This window comes from Oryctolagus cuniculus, chromosome 11 (assembly GCF_051225735.1).
Source record: "Oryctolagus cuniculus isolate XC-2025 breed Fujian yellow rabbit chromosome 11, ASM5122573v1, whole genome shotgun sequence".
NCBI classification, from domain to species: Eukaryota; Metazoa; Chordata; class Mammalia; order Lagomorpha; family Leporidae; genus Oryctolagus; species Oryctolagus cuniculus.
In genome coordinates this window covers 11,552,459-11,578,457 of record NC_142877.1, presented here as the reverse complement: position 1 = coordinate 11,578,457, position 25,999 = coordinate 11,552,459, and the positions used below count along the sequence as shown (strand labels likewise).

The 25,999-nt window shown below is 55.1% G+C and overlaps 1 protein-coding gene and 1 long non-coding RNA gene across 8 annotated transcripts in view; one reads left to right on the top strand and one right to left on the bottom strand.

Annotated features, from left to right (window-relative positions):
• Window positions 1–2,187: 2,187 nt before the first annotated feature.
• LOC127490935 (uncharacterized) lies at window positions 2,188–6,081 on the bottom strand. Of its 2 annotated transcripts, none has more exons than XR_011379846.2 (2): window positions 5,831–6,081; window positions 2,188–2,764 (listed from the first exon to the last, which is right to left on the bottom strand). It is a non-coding gene; the product is annotated as an uncharacterized LOC127490935 (long non-coding RNA). The 2 variants fall into 2 exon arrangements; XR_011379847.2 differs by lacking the exon at window positions 5,831–6,081 and adding an exon at window positions 5,003–5,097.
• The window catches only part of ARFGEF2 (ARF guanine nucleotide exchange factor 2), a 116,311-nt gene continuing 95,525 nt past the window's right edge, over window positions 5,214–25,999 (top strand). For 4 of the 6 annotated variants that reach the window (XR_016215797.1, XM_051844942.3, XM_051844941.3 and 1 more), the window contains exons 1-2: window positions 5,214–5,521; window positions 25,297–25,327. Coding sequence is in view for 4 of the 6 variants with exons in the window: in XM_051844942.3 (XP_051700902.2) it covers window positions 5,401–5,521; window positions 25,297–25,327 (152 nt within the window). In the remaining 2 variants the exon portion in view is untranslated. The remainder of the gene's footprint in view (window positions 5,522–25,296; window positions 25,328–25,999) is intronic. The other 2 variants (XR_016215798.1, XM_051844943.3) reach the window with 1 other exon arrangement.

Genomic DNA, 25,999 nt, shown 5'->3' with positions numbered 1-25,999 from the left:
GTTGGCTACCGACCCTTCCACCTCCGTGGAAGGGCGGTTCCCCCTGCCACATTCCCCACTTCCGCGGGGGAGCGGCACACCGCCGGCCGGCCGGCTCTCTCGGGGGCTGCACAGGTGTTCCCCTTAGATGTTCCTGGTGCATGCCGTCTCTCTCCTCCTTTATAGTCCTCTTCCACCAATCCCAACTCTGCTACCCACACGCCGAGTACGCTGCTCTCCTCCAATCAGGAGCAGGTCCCACAGTTTATTGGTTGAACTGGAGGCAGCTGTGTAGAAGCTGTTTCCCTTCTCAGCGCCATATTGTGGGAAAGCAGGTGCATAGAATAAGTCTTAGTTCCAGTAACAGTATAGTCCCAGTTGCTCCCAGTTGCTCCCCACAGGTAAACAACAAGTCGTTCTTTGGAATAACCATGTCCCAGTTATTGGATGGGACTTACTTATATTAAAAAAAAAAAAAAACACTGGTTGTTTACCTAAAATTCAGATTTAACTGGCATCTTTTATCTTCTACATCTGACCTCTGTAACTGGGTGAGAAACAGACGAGTTACAGACATGGAGACACAGGACCACGGAGGAGAGAGAACACGGACCAACAGGCACACCAAAGGAGAGAGGGACAGATACAGAGATGTGGTCATGGGGTAGATATGGAAGGGACAGAGAAGAGGCAAAGGGGGCAGCAGGACCAGAGGCCACCCCCTAGACGGGGGACAGCGCCAGGAAAAGAGCAGCCGCTGTTTGGGAGCCTGCAGCCCACAGTAGCGCCTGGTTCTAGGCTGCGCCAGTCCAGCTTCCTGCTAAGGCACTGGAGAAGCAGCAAGTGATGGTCCAGTCCCTGCATCCCTGCCCCCGCGTGGGAGACCCAGATGCGGTCCAGGCTCCTGGCTTCAGCCTGGCCCAGCCCTGGCTGTTGTGAGGATTTGGGGCAGTGAACCAGTGGATGGAAGATCTCTCTCAGTCTGTCTCTCTCTGCCTCTCAAATGAAATAAAAATAAAGAAAAGAAAATATCAAAGGAGATCAGTCTAGCCAGGACAGAGACTCAGGAAACCCAGTCGTAGTTCCAGCCCCAGGGCAGACAGGAGCAGGCCACCTGAAGCAGAGGTCATTTTATCTACGCACAGTCCGAAGTCCAGCCCAAGCTGGCAAGGGGAGGACTGACCGGAGGGCAGAGTAGGAAAACACACACACACACACACACACACATACACACAAAACAACAACAAAACAACGGTGCTGGAGCACCAGCCATCAAGTCTGCGTTCCAGGCAGCAGAAGCAAGAAGAGTGTGAGAAAGGCACTTGCTGAGAGTTACCTCCAGTCAGTCAGACGTCCTCTTTCACCCGGCTCCGGGGTCTGTGTGGTGCCTCCGTGTCTCTTGCCCCACCACGCTCCTCCTCTCAGAACGAATCCACAGCAACAGTAGGAAGCCAAACATGCAAGAGAAGCTGAGAAGTGTGGTTCTTTTTTTTTTTTTTTTTTTTTTTTGTGACAGGCAGAGTGGACAGTGAGATAGAGAGACAGAGAGAAAGGTCTTCCTTTGCCGTTGGTTCACCCTCCAATGGCCACCGCGGCTGGCGCGCTGCGGCCGGCGCACCGCGCTGATCCGATGGCAGGAGCCAGGAGCCAGGTGCTTCTCCTGGTCTCCCATGGGGTGCAGGGCCCAAGCACCTGGGCCATCCTCCACTGCACTCCCTGGCCACAGCAGAGGGCTGGCCTGGAAGAGGGGCAACCGGGACAGAATCCGGCGCCCCGACCGGGACTAGAACCCGGTGTGCCGGCGCCGCAAGGCGGAGGATTAGCCTAGTGAGCCGCGGCGCCGGCCAGAAGTGTGGTTCTTATTCCAAGCGATAGTGGATGGTCAGAATCCGCATTGCCGTCATTCAGAAAGAGAACGGATACGGGCCCCGTCTCCATCTTGCTTGTTGATGGGGCTACATTGCCTGGACAGTGACATGCCTGGGGACCGTATTGTGCCTTTCATGGAAACACAGAGGTTCCCTCCTGCCACTGCTGGTAGAAGGACCCCAGTTGAGCCCCCTCCTTCTGTCCTAGAGGGCTGTGCAACCCCAGTAGACACCACATGTTAAGGGTTCTGAAAGGAAATTCATAGAAGATAAAATCTTCCTACACACAGTTTTGATAAAAGAATGACCTGAAAAGGTGAAACAAAGGGACTGAAATGTATAATTTTTCAGGTTTTATTTCAATACATAAATGCTCAGGTGCAATTACATGAGAAGATGTGAAGAAGTGAGTAGAAGCCAGGAGGCAGAGAGAAAGAGAGAGAGGTCTTCCATCCGCTGGTTCACTCCCCAGATGGCCACAACGGCCGGAGCTTCGCCGATCCAAAGCTAGGAGCCAGGAGCTTCCTCTGGGTCTCCCACATGGGTGCAGGGGTCCAAGCACTTGGGCCATCTTCCACTGCTTTCCCAGGCCATAGCAGAGAGCTGGATCGGAAGTGGAGCAGCCGGGACTCTAATCGGTGCCCATATGGGATGCCGACACTGCAGGCAGCGGCTTTACCCGCTACGCGACAGCACCGGTCCCAGACAAACATGGTTTTAAAGCTGTGCAAAGAACACCGAGTTTATGTGTAAGGCAGAGCGGGGTCCTGAGTGCAAAGTGTTGTTGTCCCCAGGAACGCCGACTTCCGGGTGTCAGCGTGGGTTCCTTGGGCTTCTCTGGCTCTCTGCAGGGCCTTGTCCAACCTCCCTGACCTCTTCTCTTCTGAGAATGAAGACGCCCCTGGGGGTGGCACTGCCTTCGGGTAGAAGCAGACAGGGACGGACGTGAATGGACCAAACCCTGGTGAGACCAGGAGGAATCCCAAGTAGCTGGAGGACAATGAGGGCAGAGAAGTCGGCAGGGCCCCGTCACCCTTGGTCACAGGGCGACACGCAGAGCATCCTCCTGGGTGGACGAGGTCCGCTGGCGAGTTTTCAGCAGGGCGGGGACCTGGTCTGGCCTCGCTGCCGGGCGTGAAACTCGTTCATTCCCTGTCCCCCAGAAAACAGCTGGGGGGTGGAGGGTGGGAGCAGGCATTCGGCCAAGTGGTTAGGACACCCATGGCAGCACCTGTGCCCCACGTCAGACTGCCCCGGTTCCACTTCCTCTCCTGGCTCCTGACTCCAGCTTCCTGCCGCTGCAGGCCCTGGGTGGCTGGGTTCTGAATCCAGTTCCTGGCTCAAAGGAGCGCTTCCGCCCAGCCCCTGCCATTGTGGGCCGTCGAGGAGTGAGCCAGCCAGCGGGAGTTCTCCCTATCCATCCTCTCCCTATCCATCTCTCTCTCTCGCTCGCTCGCTCGCTCTCGCTCTAACAGAAACTTACTACTCAGCAGACTGCACCTTTGCACTTTTCTGGGAATTTCACACATTTGTTCATTCGCTCCTTTGCTCGTTCATCACACAAGGGTCGAAGGTGTCCCAGGGCCCTATTACCCCCCGCTGCACTGGTTCAAAATAATGATTCATTCCTCCCCCTCTCCCGGGGGCTGGCCGAGCAGCTCTTCTGGGGGCTGGCCCAGTTCACTCCAGCTGGTGAGCTGCTGGGGACCGCGCACTCTCCCCTGCTCTTTCCTGCGAGGCAGCTTCTGAGGACTGCACAGCACCCAGGGAGCACAGGGAGCGCTGGGCCGGGCCTCTTGACGCCGAGGCTCTGGGACTTGTGCAGCTTCAGGGCCGTCACATTCTGTGGGCAAGGTGAGGCCAGGGCCAGCCCAGATTCAAGGGGGTGAAGTGGACGCCGCCTCTTGCTGGGAGGAGCTACAAAGTCACCTTCGGAGTCGTGGAACTTCTGGGATTCATGGCCATGAACCAGTCTGCCTGGCTCTGGACAGGGCCCTGGGGGTGCAGCCTGCCCCTCCAAGACCTCACTCTAGTGAAGCCACAACATGCCAGGAAGTGCTGTGGACAAGGTGGTCAGGCAGGGCCTCCCTGGCACGTTGGGCTGGACCGGAGCAAGTCAGCATGGATCACGGACGCTCCTGAGGCTGCCAGGAAAGACAGCCGTCCTGGAGCGAGCCCCGGGCCCCATGGCTCCCGGGAGGAGGCGGCAGCATGGGAGGAGGTGGGCCCGGGGACATCAGTAATGGCTGTTGCATCGTCATCTTCTTACGTGGGGTGGAATGTTAGCCCACCTGGGGCCGGAGGGTCTGACTTCTCGCCTCCGGCACAGACCGAGTGACACTGGCCATCTCCGACTCCTCCCCTGTCCGACAGCCCCTTAACCCGCCTGGCCCGGTGCACTGCACTGTGGGGAAGCCCAGGGTTATGAAGCGGAGTGGGTTAAGTTCCAGAGCAAGGCAGCACTGGCACAGCCGTGGCTCTGCACAGGCAGGGGTCAGGGACGGGGCAGCCCGTGCCATCGGCTGCACTGCGGTGCAGGAGGGCGGTGTGGGTGGGGCTGGGCGTGGAAAGTGCTGCCACCTCCATCTCCCCTCCTCCTCCTCCCCATCCTCTTTCTCCACTCCTGAACTCCCCACCCCCTGCCCTCTCTTCCTCCCCACCTCCTGACTCCTCCCCCTTCACCTGTCCTAAGTCTTCACTCACTTCCTCCCTAACTACCTCACCCGCTCCGTAAGAAAAGGAGAGGCAGAGAGGCACAGACCTTCCCTCTGCGGGTGCACTCCCCAGATTCCCGCCGCAGCCTGCGCTGGGCCAGGCCGGAGCCAGGAGCCAGGAACCGCATCCTGGTCTCCCATGGGGGTGGCAGGGCCCCCAAGTGTTTCACCGCCGGCTGCCCCCGAGGCGCAGGAGCGGGAAGCTGGCTCCGAAGCGGAGCCAGGACTCCACGCCAGGCACTCCGATGTGGGGTGTGGGCGTCCCACGCAGCCGCTTAGCCACTGCCCTAAAGCACGGGCCCTAACATCTTCTAAGCCGCTCGCTTCCCCTTTCCCCACACCTGCTCTCACGCCCCAGCTCGCTTCCACCCTCCGCTCTCGCCCTCACCCCTCCTCTGGCTGCTCTGCCATCTCGCACCAACTCTTCCCCTTCCTCCTTACCTCTGACCCCACCACCTCCACGCTCAGGTGCCTGCCAGCCCCTTCCGACCTCACCTCTCACCCGCATCTCCGCCTCCCTTTCTCTCCGGCTCCCCTCCCGCCCTCGCCCCGCCCCTGGTCGCCCACCTGGCCCCGCCCAAGGCCCCGCCCAGCCCCCCGCCCCTGCGGGTCACGGGGTCGACGGACGTGCGGCGGCCGTAGCGGCCCTGCCAGTCACGTGGTCACGTGACGCGCTCCAACATGGCGGCGCCGTGGAGCCGCGGCGTCGCTTCCTGACGGGGCGGCGCGCACGGACGCGGCCAGTGCCGGCTGGGACGCCGGGCCCGTAGCTTCGCTTGCCCGTCCTCTCGCTCGTGCCGCGCGCCCGCGGGGCTGCCAGCCCCCGCCGGGCCGGGGCCATGCAGGAGAGCCAGACCAAGAGCATGTTCGTGTCCCGGGCCCTGGAGAAGATCCTAGCCGACAAGGAGGTGAAGCGGCCCCAGCACTCCCAGCTGCGCAGGGCCTGCCAGGTGGCGCTCGGTGGGTGAGCCGCCCCGCGCCGGCCTCCCTACGCCGGCCGTTACCCTGCCCGGCCTCCCGGCCTCCGCGTCCCCTGACCCCGAATCCCACCCTCCCGGCCTGCTCCTGGGGATCCCCCCGGGGGAGCTGACGCCGGGCTGCTCGGGACTGGCCCAAGGTCACCTAGCAAGTTGGTGACAGCCGAGCCTGTTTCTCCAGCCTCCCCGCTCAGGGCTCTTGCCACGACTCCGCGTCCTGCTTCCTGGTTCCTCCCCGCGCCACCTCCAAGCCCTCAGAGCCGGTGGCCCCTGCCCTAAGAGCTTGCTTTACCTGGGCTCTGCTGGTTGGGGTGCCCCCAGGTGAGCAGGGCAGGTGTCGGGAGACCCCTGAGGCTGGCTTTGGGAGAGGCTGCCGGAGGACGTCTGCTTTTCCTTGGGGGCGTCCCGTCGCGCTCTCCAGCAAGGAAGGAATGCAGACGGTGACCCGGCTGTCCCGGGCGTCCTAATGCCTTGTGGTGGACGAGACCTCTGCTTTTTCCGGGCTGTCCCGTGGGCTACGGGGGCTACAGAGCAAACGTACTCGTCTGATTCATCCCCTGTTGTCCCTTGTAGCTGCAGCAGTGCCTGGCGCATAGCAGATGTTCAGTAAATATTTGCTGGTTGAACAGGACCCACGATGACAGGAAGAGACGCCTGGCTTATAGGTCGCCAAAGGCTTTGGTAGTTGATGCCAGCAGCAGTGCCCTGGCTTTCAGTTTTAACCATTCAACAAATATGTATCGAATGGCTGCTGTGTCTGGCAGTGGGTTGTGAATAGGACGGACAAAACTCTGCCAGAGCAGACAGCATAGGTAGATAAGAGAATAAGCGAACACCAGTAAATCCTGGTGCGAAAACAGAAGGGCCGGAGCTGGCAGAGGTGCTTTAGGGGGGTGGTCAGGACAGTGACCCCCTTCTGCGGAGGTGGCATTTGAGCTGAGTACTGAGAGGAGGAGGTGTCTACCGTGGAAGTCCAGCAGGAGCTGGGCGGAGAGGGTCAGTACCCTGGACCAGAGCTGGCCCCAGGGCCTTTGCTGTGGAGTCAGTAAGAAGGCCCGTTTCCCCTGACAGCCGAGCCGTGGGAAGTTTTTGGGATTGCCATTCCCTTTCTCCCTGCTCTGGGGACCCAGCTGTGTGCTTGTGCGCCTTGCACTGCCTTTCATCAGGTTGAGGCTCGGCCGAGGGTCCGAGCTCATGATAAGAACGGAGTTGTTGCCTAGATAATCCGGAAACTGCTGCTAGTTCTGTGAAACTCAGGATTACTGGAAGGAATTTACTGAGATTTGGATGTTTAAGGCTTTCCAGTGCAGATACCCAGGGCGGACTGTCGCGTGTTGTTTTCTCAGGAATGTAGGCTGAGCAGTGCAGAGCTGTTTGTTAGCTACGCAAAATCCGGCCACTTGCACGTCCACGCTCAAATCCGCCTAGATTCTGTCCTCTCGACGTCACTTTAAGGCTCCTTATGGAAGTTTGAAAATAGTTATTTGCCAAAAAAGTTGTCGCTCTGCCCTTGAGGAAACTTCTTGACATAAAATGTTCCCTGGATTGTATGAGGGTTCTTCACATAGTTGATGGGGAATGCGTATTATGAAAAGAGTATACATACTTTTCAAAAAATGTTTTGCACCCAAATCAACCTTTAATTTCATTTTCTGTGGGCTTTTTGAAGTGCCTTCACATTGTTGGAACCTGCTTATAAAGTTGTCACATAGGTCATAAAGAACCATCACGTCGAGAGCTTATTCGATGATACTTTTGGATCATCTCTTTATTGAGTTCAGATTTGTCCGTCCCAGGTTGTGGCATGCACGTTTTAAGTGTGTAAGCGATGAAGGCTAAGAAATGGCCTATATGGGAGGAGCTTGACAGCAGCTGTATGTAAGATAGACTTATCATTGATTGTGAGTCACCACTGCTGTGGTGTAATAGGAACTGGCATAAGGACCCTGTTAATGTGGCCATCGTTTTAGGAGAGCAATTGTGTGTCACTTGTGTTTCACAGAAATGACTGCTTTGCTTGTGAACTGCAGGAAACCATGAAGTACCTGGTGACATTCACTCCACACTTCCAGGGCCAGTTTGTGTCCAGTCGCTCCATTTAAGGAGAGAATTTTAACCAGCCAGTATAGGTGAAGTGTTGCAATGTGTTCGGTATTTTGGAGATTACTGTGTGTTGATTTCCATTAATTCTGATAAGAGAAACCATAAATGTCCGCTCGAAGTTGAAATGCTTGCATGACAGTGAGCGCTTAGAGGCCAGAGCTTCCGTGATAGGATTCTACCAGCGGCAGCAGTTGGGGGTTGGGGGTGGGGATCGGGGCTGCAAGGCTATCCCTGGGTCCCCCGGATGTTAGAGGGTGGGAGCGCGACCCCAGCGACCTCGCGCTCCCTGTGTTCAAGTCCCCTGCCTCCCACCTGCTGCCTTTGTCCTCATGGGCGGGTGCTGGATCTTGCAGCTCCTCTTCGGTTCTTGGGAAGATGGAGTTGACATGTTCTGGTTCTCATTAAGCTGCAACAACCAAATGACGTTGCTTCCTCCTTCCGGAGTGGCTTACTGCTCTGTTTGGTCTGTAGAAGCAGTGAACACAGCTCTAACTGCATAGCTGAAAGACTGCGGAGTGTTAACTTGCTAAGCCCTGTGAGGGCAGGACTTGTCTCTCATAAAGGCAGTGAGGACCAGAGTGGAACGGGCTTGGAGTAATCTGGTGATCAGCCTGCGCCGAATACCTGGTGCATGGACGGGGGTTGCCCAGTCATGGGATGGTGTCATTCCGGCCTCATTGTGGAGAAATCGGCAGAGCCTGCTGTCCGTTGCTCCATGGACGTTGTTGTGTTAACTTGTCAGTGAAGCTTTGACCTGTATTAATGATTGTCAACCCTTTAGCCCACTCTGAGGGACTATTACTATGTTCTTAAAACCTGCCTTTTTATTAAGATTTATTTTATTTATTTGAAAGAGTTACAGAGAGAAGTAGAGACAGAGATCTTCTATCCACTGGTTCTCTCCCAAATGGCCTTAATGGCCAGGGCTGTGCCAGGCACAAGCCAGGAGCTTCTTCGGGGTCTCCCACGTGGGTGCAGGGGCCCAGGTACTTGGGCCATCTTCTACTGCTTTCCCAGGTGCATCAGCAGGTAGCTGGTTAGGAAGTGGAGCAGCTGGGACTTGGACTGGCGCCCATATGGGATGCCAGAGCTGCAGGCCAGGGCTTTAACCCACTACACCACAGCGCCAGCCTCCTCCCTTTTTTTTTTTTTTTTTTAAAGATTTATTTATTTGAAAGGCAGACTTATGGCAGGGAGGTAGGGGGAGGTAGGGGGGGAGAGAGAGAGAGAGAGAGAGAGAGATTGCGATTGCGATTGCAACCGTTGGTTTACTCCCCAAATGGCCACAATGACTGGGACTAGGCCAGGCCAAAGCCAGGAGCCTGGAGCCTCATCCGGGTTTCTCATGTGGGTGCAGGGGCCCAAGGACTTGGGCCATCTTCTGCTGCTTTCCCAGGTACATTAGCAGGGAGCTAGATCGGTAGCAGAGCAGTAGGGGCTTGAAGCAGCACCCATGTGGGATGCTGGCATTGCAGGCAGCGGCTCAACTGATGATGCCACAACACTGGCCCCAAACCTCCTTTTTATAATTGTCTTAAGAGCATATGTTGCTTTAAATTATACTTCAACTTTTAAACTACATAGGGTTTAGAGACTTGACAAGATAATCTAAATGTTTTAAATTGGATATGCAGGAATTTGGCTCTGGTATTCACTGACCTGCTCTAATAATCCTCTTAAAAAATAAAGAAATTTATCTTTTTATTTGAAAGGCAGAGTTACAGAGAGGCAGAGAGAGAGAGAGAGAGAGAGAGAGAGAGAGAGAGAGATGTCTTCTATCTGCTGGTTCAGTTCCCAAATGGCTGCAGTGGCCGGAGTTGGGCTGATCTGGAGCCAGGAGCCTGGAGCTTCTTCCTGGCCTCCCACACAGGTACCTGGGCCATCTTCTACTGCTTTTCCAGGCCATAACAGAGAGCTAGATCAGAAGTTTAGCAGCTGGGATTTGAACCAACACCCATATGGGATGCCGGCACTTCAGACCAGGGCTTTAACCCACTGCGCCACAGCGCTGGCCCCTAAAAATCCTCTTTTCACATATATGTGAGATGTGGTATCGTATTTAAGAATGTGCACAGAGTGCTAAGTGTGCTTTAATTGCTAGCTGTCATTCTCATGAAAATCCAAAAAGAACAGGAAACATGTATGTTTTTCATATGAAATAGAGAGGCTTCTAAGAATCGCGTGCTGTGTGGTTTCCGCCATGTACTGTGCCTTTCTGAGTTGCACGCTCAGCTCTTGCTATCGTCATCCCCACATCCCCAGTGAAGTCGCTGGGCTGGGGTCGCTCAGCCAGGCCTTCTGAAGGAACCAGGGTGTGAGCACAGGCCCTGTGGCCGCACAGCCAGTCCAGCGCCCTCATCGCGCTTGGTGATGAGGTCAGTGAAAACCTCGCTGTGCTTGCTGGTGTCCCCACGTGGAGGCTCTCACACGTGAACTACTCTGTGAAGCCTTGAAAAATGACCGTCCACTGCCGTTTCAGTGCGGAGACCGCCTTCGCTGTCACGAGTCGGGAGATGTGTTCGGGAGCCTCTGTTCTGCAGCTCTGTGGCGCGTGTCCTCGGTTTACTTTAGGGATGAGCAGAAAGAACCGGTGAAGAGCGAGCTTGGCGTAAGCGCTGTTGGAGTTCCGTTTTCCTGATTTGTGCGTCTCCTCAGCCACAGTGACTCCCTCTGAGCTGGAATGGTGTCTGTTGAGGGTACAGCAGGCAGTGGGAGACCAAGGCTCTGGGAACAGATTCGCCCACGGCCACCTGGCCTGGAGGGGAAGCAGTGGCAGCACACGCTCCGCCTACTGTAAAGGCTGGAAAATCCGTGCTCGGATCTGCCGCTCTGGCTCTTACATTTGTGGGATTTGGAGACATGCGGGTCATTGGTGACCTTAGCTTGAGCACTTTGGGTGGCATGCGGCAGGCGAAAGCAAGACCAGAGGGGCTTGGAGCAAGAGTGGGAGGTGAGGAACTGACCGTGAGCATAGACAGTGCTTTCCCTGGATTTGGCTGCGCTGGGAACAGGCGGGAGATGCGCTCATGGGAGGCGCTTGCTTGCTTTCTTGTTTGTTTTTCTAAGAAACAACTTTGACTTGTTTAACTGACATTGGGAAGGGAGCCAGTGAAGGGAGTGTGTTCGTAAATCTTAGTTGTACATTAAACTGCATGAAACAGTCAGCGTTTAAGTGTCTGTATGATATATGGCAAATCGTTTTTTCTTCCATATTATATTGTTCTTGTTCTACTAGTTTTGTTGTGTTCGGAAAACAGTCTCTTTATGAAGAACCTTACAGGCAAAAATTAAGAAGTATTTTAAACATTTCTAACTTGATATAGCAAATAGAATAAGGCTTTCAGTTGACGTATGAAACAACAATTTTAGAAAATTCTGGGGCTAGCGCTGCGGCTTACTAGGCTAATCCTCCGCCTGCGGTGCCAGCACCCCAGGTTCTAGTCCCGGTTGGGGCACTGGATTCTGTCCCGTTGCTCCTCTTCCAGTCCAACTCTCTGCTGTGGCCCGGGAAGGCAGTGGAGGATGGCCCAGGTCTTTGAGCCCTGCACCTGCATGGGAGACCAGGAGAAGCACCTGGCTCCTGGCTTCAGATGGGCACAGCGCGCCGGCCGTAGTGGCCATTTGGGGGGTGAACCAACGGAAGGAAGACCTTTCTCTCTGTCTCTGTCTCTCTCACTGTCCAACCCTGCTTGTCAAAAAAATAAAATAAAATAAAATAAAATAAAATAAAATAAAATAAAATAAAAGGAAAATTCTGGTGTTGGGGTGAGACATTTGTTTACAAGTGTTCTGCATCAGAGTAGCCTTGAAGGTCATGGCAGGTGACTCTTTGTTGAAAAGTTTCAGGGTGATTCCTTAGGTGGAGGTCTTCATCATAGAAGCAGTGTCTGAAGACTGGTTTGGCATCAGTAATTGAAAAGCACTTATGGGGGCTGCCACTGTCACGCAGCGGGTCAAGCTGCTGTGTGCAACATCGGCATCCCATATTAGCCACACAGAGGAGCAGGCACCGGCTGTTGTGCTTAGGATCCAGCTTCCTGCTGATGCACCTTGGAAATCCAAGTGCTTGGGCCCCTGCACCCACTTGGGAGACCCAGATGGCTCCTGGCTTCCGCCTTGCCCACACCTGGCTGTTGTGGCCATTTGAGAGGTGAACCAGAGGCTGGGAGAGTCATTCTCTCTCTCTCTCTCTCTCTGTAACTGCCTTTAGAATAAACAAACAAGTAAATCTTTAAAAAAAAAAAAAAAAACTTTTAAAATAACAAAAGCATTTGTTTATCAGATAGGTGAGAAGTTTGTTGAAAGCTGAATTTGAAATTTTGCTTTTTGCTAGTCCTGTGATTCCCGGCTGACAGTGGAGAGGTGATGGAGGCGCCCCCCCCCCCCCCATGTCACAGGGTCATGGTGAGGGTTCAGTGAGCTAAGGCAGTGAATAACTGGCACCTACCCGCGTCCGTGTATTCACAGGAAGGCACTGAGGCACTGAGGGCCCCTCCCTGCCCCCCGGGGCTCGTTTATGGACCTTTTTGCAAGCCTGTGGTGAAGCCAGTGGTCGGATGAGTGAGTTTAGAGCTGGCGAGTCTGAGGGGTGACTGCCAGCGGCGCGAGGGACAACAGTGAGCCCATTCTTTGTGGGAAGGAGCGAACTTGTAAAAATGTGTCCTCCATCAGCAGGAACATGGCGTCTCCTGTAAAAATAGCGCGGCTCTGTTTGGTTCTCACTGTGTTCACCAGGCTTAGGGGGCCTGCCAGGAAAATACTTGACTTTCTTTCCAGTGAGGTTATCTTAGCGAACAGTCTCACATTTGCTGATTCATTCCTGGAATCTTCCTGCAAGAAGCCTGTTTTGGTTTACTGTCCTAGCTGAGTAAGTCTTTGAGCTTGGTAGTTTGTTAGGCTTTGTAGATTTCCGAGGGAGAAGGGCCTTCGGGTGCTAGGATGTAAAGCTCAGAAAGTCTCCCTCAGTCCTGGGAGTGGTCTGCCGGGCTTGCTGGGCCGCGTGGAGCCCTTTTGCTGGCCGCCGTGCAGATGTTTATGTGGCTGTCACTCTGGTGTCACAGTGCAGGGGGCAGAGTGCACTGGACCCTGTTCTGACAGGGAGAGGGGTGTGGCTCAGAGAGTGACACCTCTGGGTTAACCTCCCCCCCCCCTTTTAAGATTGATTTATTTATTTCTGAAAGGCATAGTGACGAGAGAGAGAGAGGTCTTTTATCTGCTGGTTCACTCCCCAAATGCCCACAACAACCAGGGCTGGGCCATGCTGAAGCTGGGAGCCCGGAACTCCATCCAGGTCTCTGACATGGTTGGCAGGGCCTCAAGCCCTCGGCCATCACCGCTTGCCTTCCCAGGCTCATTAGCAGGGAGCTAGATTAGACGTTGGGTAGCTGGGACTCAGACCTGCATACTGCATCACAAGTGGAGGCTTAACCCACAGTGCCAAAATGCCATCTCCCCCTGCCCCCAAGGAAATGTTGACATCTGATTGGAGAATAAGAATTAAGTAGGTTGGAATGGGAGGTGGAGAGAACAGCCTGAGCAAAGGACCTGTGGCAGAGAGGAGCATGACTGTTAGGGGAACTGGAAGAGGCTAGTGTGTGTGTGGAATGTGGTACATGAGGGGAGAGAGGTGGGCCAGACCCCCCACATGCAGGAGCGTGGAAGTCACGATGGAGAGTGATTGTTTTAGGTCAAAAGCAGTGGGATGACGTTGGAGGGTTTGAACAGGGAAGCTGAGAGGATGGCCCAGTTTTTATTCTGGTAAGGTTTTGGGCTGCCATGTTCAGAGTATTTTAGAGGAAGACCAAGGAGAGTGCTGGGGCTTGGGAAGAGGCAGTTGCTGTCACACAGGGAAGAATTCTCCAGCCTGGGCTGGAGTGGTGACAGTAGAAGTAGAGCAAGGTTGGGGGCCAGCGCTGTGGCACAGCAAGTAAAGCCCTGGCCTGAAGCGCCAGCATCCCATATGGGTGCCGGTTTGAGTCCCAGCTGCTCCTCTTCTGGTCCAGCTCTCTGCTATGGCCTGGGAAAGCAGTGGAAGATGTGGGAGACCCAGAGGAAGCTCCTGGCTCCGGATCGGCACATTTCCAGCCGTTGTGACCATCTAGGGAGTGAACCAGTGGAAGGAAGACCTCTCTCTCTGTAACTCTTTCAAATAAATAAAATAAATCTTTAAAAAAAAAAAAAAGAAAAGAAAAAAATAGAGCAAGGTGAGTAAATGCCCAACCTGGTTGGAAGGTAAAGCTAAGGAAACTTGGCAGTGGATTGAGTTAGAGTGTGAGAAAGAATTGTTAAGGCTGACTTTTAGGTTTCTTTCTTTCCTTTCTTTCTTGCTTTCTGTCTGTCTTTCTTTCTGTCTGTCTGTCTTTCTTTCTGTCCTTCCTTTCTCTCTCTTTCTTTCTTTCTTTCCTTCCTTCCTCCTCTCCTTTCCTTTCCTTTCCTTTCCTTTCCTTTCCTTTCCTTTCCTTTCCCTTCCTCCCTCCCTTCCTTCCTTCCTTCCTTCCTTCCTTCCTTCCTTCCTTCCTTCTTTCCTCCTTTCCTCCTTTCCTCCTTTCCTCCTTTCCTCCTTCCTTCCTTTTATTTATTTATTTATTTGAAAGGGTTACAGAGAGGGCCTGGAGAGAGAGAGCAAGCGAGCAAGCTCCCATCCATTGGTTCACTCCCCAGATGGCCACAATGACTAGAGCTGGGCCAGGCTGAAAGCAGGAGACCGGAGCTACTTCTGGTCTCCTTGTGGGTGCCAGTACTTGGGCCATCTTCCTCTGCTTTTTGCACGCCATCAGCAGGAAGCTGGATCAGAAGTGGAGCAGCCGGGACACTTAGTGGCACCCATATGGGATGCTGGCACTGCAGGTGGCAGCTTTCCCTGCTACACCACGGCACCAGTCCCCCACTTTCAGATTTCTTCCCACTGGGTAGGCCTGTGGGAAGATCAGATGATCGGAATGGGGTTTGGATCTGCCTTTCAGCACCCAGAGGACACAGGAAATAGGTAGTGGCTGCATTTGTAAGCCCGATGTTCCTAAGAGAGACGTAAACTGAAAATAGAAAGGGGCCAGCAGGATTTCCATGGGAATTGCAGGCCTTGGAAGAGAGAATTCAGTTACTGGGGCCGGCGCTGTGGCGTAGCGGGTAAAGCCACTGCCTGCAGTGCCGGCACCCCATGTGGGCACTGGTTCAAGTCCTGGCTGCTCCACTTCCAATCCAGCTCTCTGCTGTGGCCTGGGAAAACAGTAGAGGATGGCCCAAGTCCTTGGGCCCCTGCGCCAGCGTGGGAGACCCAGAGGAAGCTCCTGGCTCCTGGCTTCGGATCAGCGCAGCTCCGGCCATTGGAGCCAGTTGGGGAGTGAACCAGCAGATGGAAGACCTCTCTCTCTCTCTCTCTCTCTTTCTCTCTCTGCCTCTCCTTCTCTCTCTGTGTAACTCTGACTTTCAAATAAATAAATAAATCTTTAAGAGAGAGAGAGAGAGAAAGAAAGGCTGGACCTGGACCTGAGGCCGCCACCTTCCCTGGCTGACCAGAGAAGACCAAGTCTGCTGCGGAAACAGCAGAGATGGGCACAAAGCGGAGGGTGAAGAGGAAGCCAAAGGCAGAGAGAACTTCAAGGCGGGGAGCTCACACCAGCGGAAGGCTGGAAACAGGCCCACCAGGTTTGGAGGCAGTGGATCGTTGGTGGCACTAGCTTGGGGGCTGTGGGGACATGCTGCAGGTGAGAGGCAGACTGGGACGGCAGGAGCGGGAGGAAGGGAACTGCAAGCGAGGACGCCCTCCCGTCTCGGTGTGCTGTGAGGAGCAGCGGGACCTGTGGCTTGTGCAAGTTTTGCACTGTGCCTTTTCTTTTTTTCAAGTTAGAAGTTGAGCTGCTTAAATACCGTTGGGAAGGGAGCCAGTTGAGGGAGAAGTCAAATAATTCAGGAAAGACAAAGGGCAGAGCATTCATTCATTCGGCAGATTCATTCAGTAACGCCAGTGCCCTGGGCCAAAGGATCCCAGGTGCCTGGGAATTCAGCGGGAGCAGACGGAGTCTTTTCCTGGGGTTGATAGTCTGCGGAGGAAGGCAGATAATGGAGGCGCTGGTGTAAAGTGTGTCAAGGGTGATGAACACCGCGAGGAAAGATCAGAAAGGAGGTGAGCGTAAGATGAGAACATGGAGCAGGAGAGCACGACAGAGCACGCGGAGGTGTGGGGATGGCAGTTTTGCTGTAAGGGACAGCCCGACTCTGAAGGGGATGCCAGCAGAGGGGGAGCAGGCAGTGCCGATGCAGAGGTCCTGAGACAGGAGCACGCTTGCTGTGTGTGAGCACCCGGTGAGTGGGCTGAGGTGCGGGGGGAGGCCAGAGGGAGAGCCAAGGCCACCGTTTCTAATTGTACTCCCCCACTGGGGATTTTGGAGCAAAGGAGTAATGTGATCTGGTTTATATGTGTGTGTCTGTATGTATATATATAAACCATATACATAAATATGTACATATTTTAAGATTTATTTATTTGAAAGGCATAGAGACAGAGAAAAAGAGTTTCCATTTGCTGGATCACTGCTGAAATGCACATTATGGCTGGGGCTAGGCCTGGGCCAGACTGAAGCCAGGAGTCAGGAGCTCCATCCAGGTCTTCCTTGCAGTTGGCAGGGGTCCATGCACTTGGGCCATCTTCTGCTGCTTTCACAGGCCCATCAGTAGGGAGCTGGATCTGAAGTGGAGCAGCTGGGACTCAAACCGGCGCTCCGATATGGGATGTTGGTGTCCCAGGTGGTGACGTAACCCACTGTGCCACCACATGCTGGCTCCGGATTTACATGTTAAGGGGAGCCCTCTGACTGCTGTGTGGGGAAGCTATGGTGGGAGGGAAGCTGAGAGCGGAAGCAGTGAGGCCAGTTAAGAGGCTCAGGGGGTGCAGGTGGGATGGTGGTGGTGGCTAGTGTGTGAGGTTCCAGTGCCGGTGGCGTGAAGCTTCTGTGAAGCCGGAGGGGTGGGAGGCTCCAGAGGTGGAGGCGTGGACACAGCTCTCTCGTAGCAGGAGGGGTGGAGGCTGGGGACGAGGCTGTGGGTAACAGGAGCTGAGCATCTCCTTGCGGCAGCTTCTGAGTTCTGGGTGCAGTAGGAGGCCACAGCCTCCTTGGTGGGGGGTTAGAGGAAGGTGATGCAGGGTGATGCAGGGAGGGAAGAGGTGTCTAGGGCGCGGGGTGATGGGGGAGGGAACAGGTGTCTAGGGTGCAGGGTGATAAGGGGAGGAAGTGTCTAGGGTGCAAGGTGATGGGGGGAGGGAACAGGTGTCTAAGGTGCAGGGTGATGCGGGGAGGGAAGAGGTGTCTAGGGTGCAGGGTGATAGGGGAGGGAAGAGGTGTCTAGGGTGCAGGGTGATGGGGGAGGGAACAGGTGTCTAGGGCGCAGGGTGATGAGGGGAGGAAGAGGTGTCTAGGGTGCAGGGTGATGCGGGGAGGGAAGAGGTGTCTAGGGCGCAGGGTGATGGGGGAGGGAAGAGGTGTCTAGGGCGCAGGGTGATGGGGGAGGGAAGAGGTGTCTAGGGCGCAGGGTGATGAGGGGAGGGAAGAGGTGTCTAGGGTGCAGGGTGATGAGGGGAGGAAGAGGTGTCTAGGGCGCAGGGTGATGAGGGGAGGGAAGAGGTGTCTAGGGTGCAGGGTGATGGGGGAGGGAAGAGGTGTCTAGGGCGCAGGGTGATGAGGGGAGGAAGAGGTGTCTAGGGTGCAGGGTGATGAGGGGAGGAAGAGGTGTCTAGGGCGCAGGGTGATGCGGGGAGGAAGAGGTGTCTAGGGCGCAGGGTGGTTGGGGAGGGAAGAGGTGTCTAGGGCGCAGGGTGATGAGGGGAGGGAAGAGGTGTCTAGGGCGCAGGGTGATGGGGGAGGGAAGAGGTGTCTAGGGTGCAGGGTGATGAGGGGAGGGAAGAGGTGTCTAGGGTGCAGGGTGATGAGGGGAGGGAAGAGGTGTCTAGGGTGCAGGGTGATGAGGGGAGGAAGAGGTGTCTAGGGTGCAGGGTGATGAGGAGAGGAAGAGGTGTCTAGGGTGATGAGGGGAGGAAGAGGTGTCTAGGGCGCAGGGTGATGAGGGAAGGGAAGAGGTGTCTAGGGTGCAGGGTGATGAGGGGAGGAAGAGGTGTCTAGGGTGATGAGGGGAGGGAAGAGGTGTCTAGGGTGCTGGGTGATGAGGGAAGGGAAGAGGTGTCTAGGGTGATGAGGGGAGGAAGAGGTGTCTAGGGTGATGAGGGGAGGGAAGAGGTGTCTAGGGCACAGGGTGATGAGGGGAGGGAAGAGGTGTCTAGGGTGCAGGGTGATGGGGGAGGGAAGAGGTGTCTAGGGCGCAGGGTGATGAGGGGAGGAAGAGGTGTCTAGGGTGCAGGGTGATTGGGGAGGGAAGAGGTGTCTAGGGCGCAGGGTGATGAGGGGAGGAAGAGGTGTCTAGGGTGCAGGGTGATGGGGGAGGGAAGAGGTGTCTAGGGCGCAGGGTGATGAGGGGAGGAAGAGGTGTCTAGGGTGCAGGGTGATTGGGGAGGGAAGAGGTGTCTAGGGCGCAGGGTGATGAGGGGAGGAAGAGGTGTCTAGGGCGCAGGGTGATGAGGGGAGGAAGAGGTATCTAGGGTGATGAGGGGAGGGAAGAGGTGTCTAGGGTGATGAGGGGAGGAAGAGGTGTCTAGGGTGATGAGGGGAGGAAGAGGTGTCTAGGGTGCAGGGTGATGAGGGGAGGAAGAGGTGTCTAGGGTGATGAGGGGAGGGAAGAGGTGTCTAGGGTGATGAGGGGAGGGAAGAGGTGTCTAGGGTGCAGGGTGATGCGGGGAGGAAGAGGTGTCTAGGGCACAGGGTGATGGGGGAGGGAAGAGGTGTCTAGGGCACAGGGTGATGGGGGAGGGAAGAGGTGTCTAGGGTGCAGGGTGATGAGGGAAGGGAAGAGGTGTCTAGGGTGCAGGGTGATGGGGGAGGGAAGAGGTGTCTAGGGCGCAGGGTGATGAGGGGAGGAAGAGGTGTCTAGGGCGCAGGGTGATGAGGGAGGGAAGAGGTGTCTAGGGCGCAGGGTGATTGGGGAGGAAGAGGTGTCTAGGGTGCTGGGTGATTGGGGAGGAAGAGGTGTCTAGGGTGCAGGGTGATGGGGGAGGGAAGAGGTGTCTAGGGCGCAGGGTGATTGGGGAGGAAGAGGTGTCTAGGGCGCAGGGTGATGAGGGAAGGGAAGAGGTGTCTAGGGCGCAGGGTGATGAGGGAAGGGAAGAGGTGTCTAGGGCGCAGGGTGATGAGGGAAGGGAAGAGGTGTCTAGGGCGCAGGGTGATGAGGGGAGGGAAGAGGTGTCTAGGGCGCAGGGTGATGGGGGGAGGGAAGAGGTGTCTAGGGCGCAGGGTGATGCGGGGAGGAAGAGGTGTCTAGGGTGCAGGGTGATGAGGGGAGGAAGAGGTGTCTAGAGTGCTGGGTGATGAGGGGAGGGAAGAGGTGTCTAGGGCGCTGGGTGATGAGGGGAGGGAAGAGGTGTCTAGGGCGCAGGGTGATGGGGGGAGGGAAGAGGTGTCTAGGGCGCAGGGTGATTGGGGAGGAAGAGGTGTCTAGGGTGCAGGGTGATGCGGGGAGGAAGAGGTGTCTAGGGCACAGGGTGATGCGGGGAGGAAGAGGTGTCTAGGGTGCTGGGTGATGAGGGAAGGGAAGAGGTGTCTAGGGCGCAGGGTGATGAGGGGAGGGAAGAGGTGTCTAGGGTGCAGGGTGATGAGGGGAGGGAAGAGGTGTCTAGGGTGCAGGGTGATGAGGGGAGGAAGAGGTGTCTAGAGTGCTGGGTGATGAGGGGAGGGAAGAGGTGTCTAGGGTGCAGGGTGGTTGGGGAGGAAGAGGTGTCTAGGGCACATTAGGACAGTGCAGCTGTCCCGTGCAGACGTGAGAAGCAGGCTTCGCTGGCCGTGTCAGGGTTCCTTCTGGTTGGTGACGATGGCTTTCTGGGCAGAGGTCCACCTGGACAGGTGAGATGAGGATGGTGCTCTAATCTCCAGGAGGTTAAGACTAAAGGGCAAAGGTGAGGCTGTTGACTGCCTGATAAGAGTCTGCCAAGGGGCTGGTCCTGGGGTGTGAATAGAGGAAAGCTGGCGTGTTGGCCACGTCGCGGGCTGGCAGAGGAGGGTCCCATGGGGACAGTCAGGGCGGGCAGCAGAGAACAGGAAGGAGCTTGAGGTGCTAGCTCCCCAGGGACAAGATTCTGAGTGTGACCAGCACCCCCAGGCTGGCCCGGACTGGGGGAGGAGGAGTTGGGGGACAGTGTGGTCTGCAGCATGGGGCTGGGCGTGGCGGATGAAGTGTGTGCAGGGTCCAGAGGTGGAAGGGAGACTGGGCTTTGGCGAGCCCTGGTCACTGCTGGACTTGCTGGGGCAAGGCTAGGCGCGAGCTTTGGTGGTCGACTTCGTTTGGGAGTGGAAGGGAGAAAGTGATCTGGTACCCAAGATGCTGATCACTGCAGGCCCCGCCCCCTCCAGTCCCTCCTTTGCAGGAGGCTGTGGACGGCCCCATTGGCGGGGAGGGAGTGGGGAGCAGGGCCTGTTGGAATCTGGAGCGGGGTGCCCCACAAGCACTCCTCTTTCCACACAGCCTCCTCTCATCCTGTAGCAGTTCAGAAGTCTGGCTCCAGAGAGGCAGGGCAGCCTGCATGTGACTCCTGACCACAGTCGCCACCTCCTCGCTGTGTGACCCTGGGCAGGAGGCTTGACCTCTCTGGGCTCCGATTCACCTGTGTGATGGTTAAAGATGAGTACGGTGTTCTTGCCTCTCTGGTTGTGAGGACTGGGGAAGAGGTGTCTAGGGTGCAGGGTTGTGAGCAGTGAGTGCACCGCTTGTGAGCAGTGAGTGTCCGCCGCAGCTTCTGCCTGTGTCAAGGCTCCTCTCGGTTTCTTTCTCCCCTTGGCTTTACTTGGTTCCTCCGGTGGCACCAGAGGCTCTGCACTATGACTCATTCCTGCTGAAAGATCAGAGCAAGAGGACTGGCGTCTACTGAGCGCCTGCTGTGTGCCAGCCAGTGCCTTTGTCATGACTGTCGAGCTGCCTTCGTAGGGTGGTCGTGGAGAATAGTGTTCCCCAAGCACGAGTTCTGGGGAGGAGGGGCTGCTTTCTCTCCACGCCTTCTGTAGGCCTCAGGGAGGGATGGTAGCCCCGGCACCCCGCCTGGACTCGAACCAGCGCGGTGTGAATCTCCAGGTGCCTCTCTGCACCATGCTGGGCTGTGCCACGCTGTCTGTGACACACTCTGCCACACACTTTCCTTGTTCCTTTTTCTTCCTCTTTTTAGTAGAGAAAAAAATATTATCCAGATATATCCAGAACTCAGCCATAGGCTGGACCACATGACGCTGGTACCGCTGACTTAACACTTCCCGCCTGTAACAATGGCGCCCTCACCCGCCTGTGTACCTCCTCGGTGTCCTCCCTGCCCCACGCCCCCCTGCTGGCAGCCTCCTGATTGGCATCCCTGCTTCTCCCCTGGCCACCAACGCCTCAGACTCCCAGCAGCAGTGGAGTGCTCCATCTGGGCGTTGGGTCCTCCGTCTCCCGGCCCCTGCTGTGCTCAGTGAAGAGAAGAGAGATTTTTTTTCTTCGACAAAGGGTACTTAGTATCCCTGCCGCTTGTGGGAATACTGAGGGGTAAATTAGGCAAAACTGCAGGAAATCTGACTGCAGGAGTTGTAACAGGTTCTTGGACTTGGGCAGCTGCTCTCCCCAGGGCGGAAGCGTGCTTCCTCCTCCCCACTTGGGACAGTGCTGCTGTCCACTGTCACTGTGCCCTGTGCCGCTGCTGCCGTAGCTGCACCAGCCCTTGCTCATTTCCCATTTTTTTAAAAAGGTTTATAGTTATTCACCTGAAAGTCGGAAAGAGAAACACAGATCTCCCATCTGCTGGTTCACTCCCCAGATGGCCGCAACAGCCAAGGCTGGGCCAGGCCAAAGCTAGGAGGTTCATCCCATATGGGAGGCAGAGGCCCAAACATTCGAGCCCTCTTCCACGGCTTTTCCCAGGCCATTAGCAAGGAGCTGGATTAGAAGTAGAGCAGCTGGGGGCCAGCGCCGGCATCCCATGTGGGCACCGGATTCTAGCCCTGGTTGCTCCTCTTCCAGTCCAGCTCTCTGCTGTGGCCCGGGAGGGCAGTGGAGGATGGCCCAAGTGCTTGGGCCCCCTGCACCTGGCTCCTGGCTTCGGATCAGCGCAGCGCTGGCCATGGAGGCCATTTGGGGAGTGAACCAATGGAAGGAGGACCTTTCTCTCTGTCCCTCTCTCTCACCGTCTATAACTCTGCCTGCCAAAAAAAAAAAAAAAAAAAGTAGAGCAGCCGGGACATGGACCAGTGCCCACATGGAAAGCCTGCGTTGTAGGCAGCAGCTTTACCCACCACGCCAGGATGCCAGCCCCCTTCATTCCCTTTTGAAAATCAGCGTGCACCTTCACTGTGGTCAGGATGCAGCAGGCCATGCAAGGGCCGGGAGATTCCAGAGCTGTCCCAGCTGGGTGGGGCTCATAGGGTAGTAAAACACCTGGGTTTTAACCTGTGGTTGTGGCATTCCTGGTTTGTATTAGTGATAGCAAAACCATATGTTTATATTGTTCTGCATTTGGAGTTTACAGAGTGAGTCTGTGTGTTTGAGAGTCAGAAATGCAGAAGTTACGAGCACAGGGCACAGAGCCTGATTTTCCTAGCTGGGAACCTCTGTGGGTCTTGTCTCTTCATCTGTAAAAGTCACAGCAGAATGTGGCCCTGAACTCTGGGCCTCTGGCTTCCGAGCTGCTCTTTAGCTGAGCAGTGTTCAGCTTTTGTCTGTGTCGTGCTGATCATAGCCTTCGGGAGCCACCTGCCTGCAGCCCTGGAAGCTCTTGCGCCTGGTTCTTCTCCGTCCCTTAAAACAAAGGTTGCCAGGGCAGCCTTTACGTCAGTCTTCTTGAACCGTGGTATTTTTAAATAGTTAGAGCTGCTTTGAATTGCAATCTGAGCTTTTACTTAAAGTCTGGATTTTTGATCTCTAGAAAAATCCGAACCACCGGGCTCAGGGTCTCTAGAGGTGCCAGTCAGTGGGGGCTGAGAGGCTGCTGCCCCTCCTGCCCTGTCTATTGGGTGGGGAGGGGGCTGCCCTGCCACTAATACCTCACACCTACCATGTTTCTCCTTGAGGCTGCCTGCCTTTTTTAAAGTTTTATTTTTTATTTTCATCTACTTGAAAGGCAGAGCAAGAGAGAGAGACTGACACACACATGTACACAGGCACACAATGCAGGGGTGAGAGGAGAGGGGGAGACAGAGAGAGCGAGAGATTGGGATTGAGATTTTCCATCTGTCTGTTTACTCCCCAAATGCCTGCAACAGCTAGAGTTGGGACCAGGCTGAAGCCTGCAGCTGAGAACTCCACCCAAGTCTCCCCTGGGGGTGGCAGGGGTCCCGGCGTTTGAACCATCATCTGCTGTCTCCCAGGATGCATTAGCAGGGAGCTGGATCTGAGGTGGAAGTGCCAGAAGCCTAACTGGCATTGCCAGATGGAACATGGGCATCCCAAGTGGCACCACAGCACCTGCCCCTCCGTGGGCCTTTGGGTGTGTAACCTCTGCCTTTGGTTTTGCTACCCACCGTGCTTCTGTGAGTAGCCGTCCTGGTGACTGGTTGGCTGATTGTGGTCGGTGGCATTCCAGATAGAGATGATGTTAGAGCTCAGAGGCTAGCAGGGACGCCCACAAAAGCTCACTGCTTCGGGTGCGTTAACACTTAAGCTGGTCCCCAGCACTGTGACCGTGATTGGAAGGAAAGTACGTCGTGGGGGCAGCACTGGCCAGTGTGGCGTGTCACAGGGGAACAAGTGATCTTGTCAGCCTGGCAGGTGTAGGCTTCTAGGGCTTGGTCATCAGCCTCGTGGGCTGAGGCTCCTTGGCGTTCCCCAGCTTTGTGGGCCTCTGCCAGGGAAGGGGAAGCCGCTGCTTGTCCCTGGAGGGCAGCATCTCTGCCACACAGTCCCCCGGACAGACCGGCTGTACTGCAGGCCTCTGGTCCAGGAGCGAGATGCGTGTGGGCACTTCTCTCCTGTTTGCTTATGCCTGTAATAAGACAGTGACACACCAGTGGGAAGTTAGACACTGCCACTGTTTACTTGACTTTCACATCCTCAAGTTCAGTCTAGAATAGAGTTGCCTCTCTTGAACCGTGTCCTGGGCTTGCCAGGGTAGCCTCTGGTTCTCAAGAGGCTGTCCTGAGGGAGGTGAGCTGCGTGCGTGGTGGTCAGGGCCCGCGTCCCTCCCCTGCCTGCTCTGGTAGCACCGGCACATTCAGCAGAGTGGGTGTGAGGGTTCTGTGTACAGACAGTGAGACCTGGTGTTCACCCACAAAGCCGTGTTCCTCTGGAAGGAAGGCTGTCTCTGAGATGGCAGTTTCCGAATAGTGACACTTGATTTGCAGAGCTTTGCCTCTGTAGTTACTGTAACCTCCATGGTACAGATTTTTAAATTAATTGTAGCTCATCAGGATTACACATGCCTAACACCACTGAACTATACACATGTTTTATGATTAAGGTGGTAAATTTTATTACGTATACTTTACCACAGTAGGCTTGAAAAGTGCTGTATAAAGTCTACACGTTTATCATAGAGAATGTGAAAAAAATCAAAAAGTCATCATCCCAGCACTTAGTTTTCTTCACTGTTTTGTTCTGTTCATTCCCAGTCTTCTATGCACATTTTTGCACAGTGGAGGTGTCACCATTTCACAGGTTGAGTATCCCTTACCCGAGATGCTTGGAAACAAAAGTGTTTTGAATTTTGCATTTTTCCAGGTTTTGGAATACCTGCATATACATAATGAGATATCTTGGGTATGGGACCCAAGTCTAAGCATGAAATTGATTTGTGTTTCGTATATGCCTTACACTCGTAGGCTGATGATGGTTTTATACAGTAATAGCGTTTTCTGTTTGTAGCACACCTGTGTCAGGACAGCGCTTTGAAGTCACTTGTGGCATTTGTCCCTTGCAGCATCATGCCAGCACTTTGAAAGTGTCGGGTTTCGGAGCATTTCAGAGTTTGGATTTTTGAATTGGGTTGCTCAGCCTGTGCCATGAGATTGTGGGACAGGGGCTGCAGAACCCAGGCGCCCAGGTTTGGTTCTGTGCCCTGGTTCCTGCCGTGGAACAGTGGGAAGGCTGCCTGACCTTCTGTGCCTTGGGTTCCCTGTGGAAATTACTGGTTCTCATCAAGGGCAGTTTTGCTCCAGGGACGCCTGGCAGTGTCTGGAGACACTGTTTGGTTTCTGAGACTTTGGGAGGGTGAGGGAATCTACTGACATCCAGCGGGTAGAGGCCAGGGGTGCTGCTGAACCCCCACAACGCACAGAACAGCCTCACGACGAGGTCGCCCACCCCTCACGTCACTCAGCCGAAGCCAGGCAGCCCTGCTCGGTATGAGATGGAGATGGCAGCAGTGCCTCCCTGGTACGGCTGTTGTGTAGAGTGAATGAGAAAACATGTTTGCAGAGTAATGCCCCGCACGTGGCAGTTCCCAGTGCTAGGTGATGCTGCTGCTCTTACCATTTCTTTCGCGTCATGTCAGTATTTCTGTATTTAAATTTCTCGTCAACATTCTTTTTAATGACTTCCAAGTATCTTGTAGCAAAGTTTTAGTAAATGCTGCCTGCTCCTAACACGCTTTTCCTTCTTCCCTACCAGATGAAATTAAAGCGGAAATAGAGAAGCAGAGGTAAGCTACAGCGCTGTGTCCTTAAAGAAAGACTGCACCGGGAGTGGTGTCAGGGGACCCCTTTCTCTGGGCGTGTCCTGCTGTTCTGTTTCGTTTCTTTTTTTTTAAAGATTAATTTATTTGAGAGGCAGAGTTAGAAGCAGACACACACACACACACACACACACACACACACAGAGAGACATAGGAAGAGAGAGAGAGAGAGAGAGAGAGAGAGAGAGAGAGAGAGAGGTTTTCCATCCACTGGTTTACTCCCCAAATGGCCACAATGGCCTGAGTTGAACCAATCTAAGCCAGGAGCTGGGAACTTCTTTCTGGTTCCCCCACATGGGTGCAGGGGCCCAAGCACTTAGACCATCTTCTGCTGCTTTCCCTGGCCATAATAGAGAGCTGGTTCGGAAATGGAGCAGCCAGGACACGAACCAGTGCCTGTATGGGATGCTGGCGCCATAGGCAGAGGCGTAACTTACTATGCCACAGCGCCGTCCCCATCTGCTGTTTCTAACCCTGGGGCAGCGCATGCTCTCCTAACGCCGTACTGGGCACAGAGCAGGGTACAGTGTGTTTGAACCAGTGCTAGGTTAGCACTTTACTGCCGTAGCACTTGAAGGAGTGTTAGCCAGCTTTTCTTAGATAGAATACTTGAGAGGAGCTGCCTGGTAAAGAATCAGG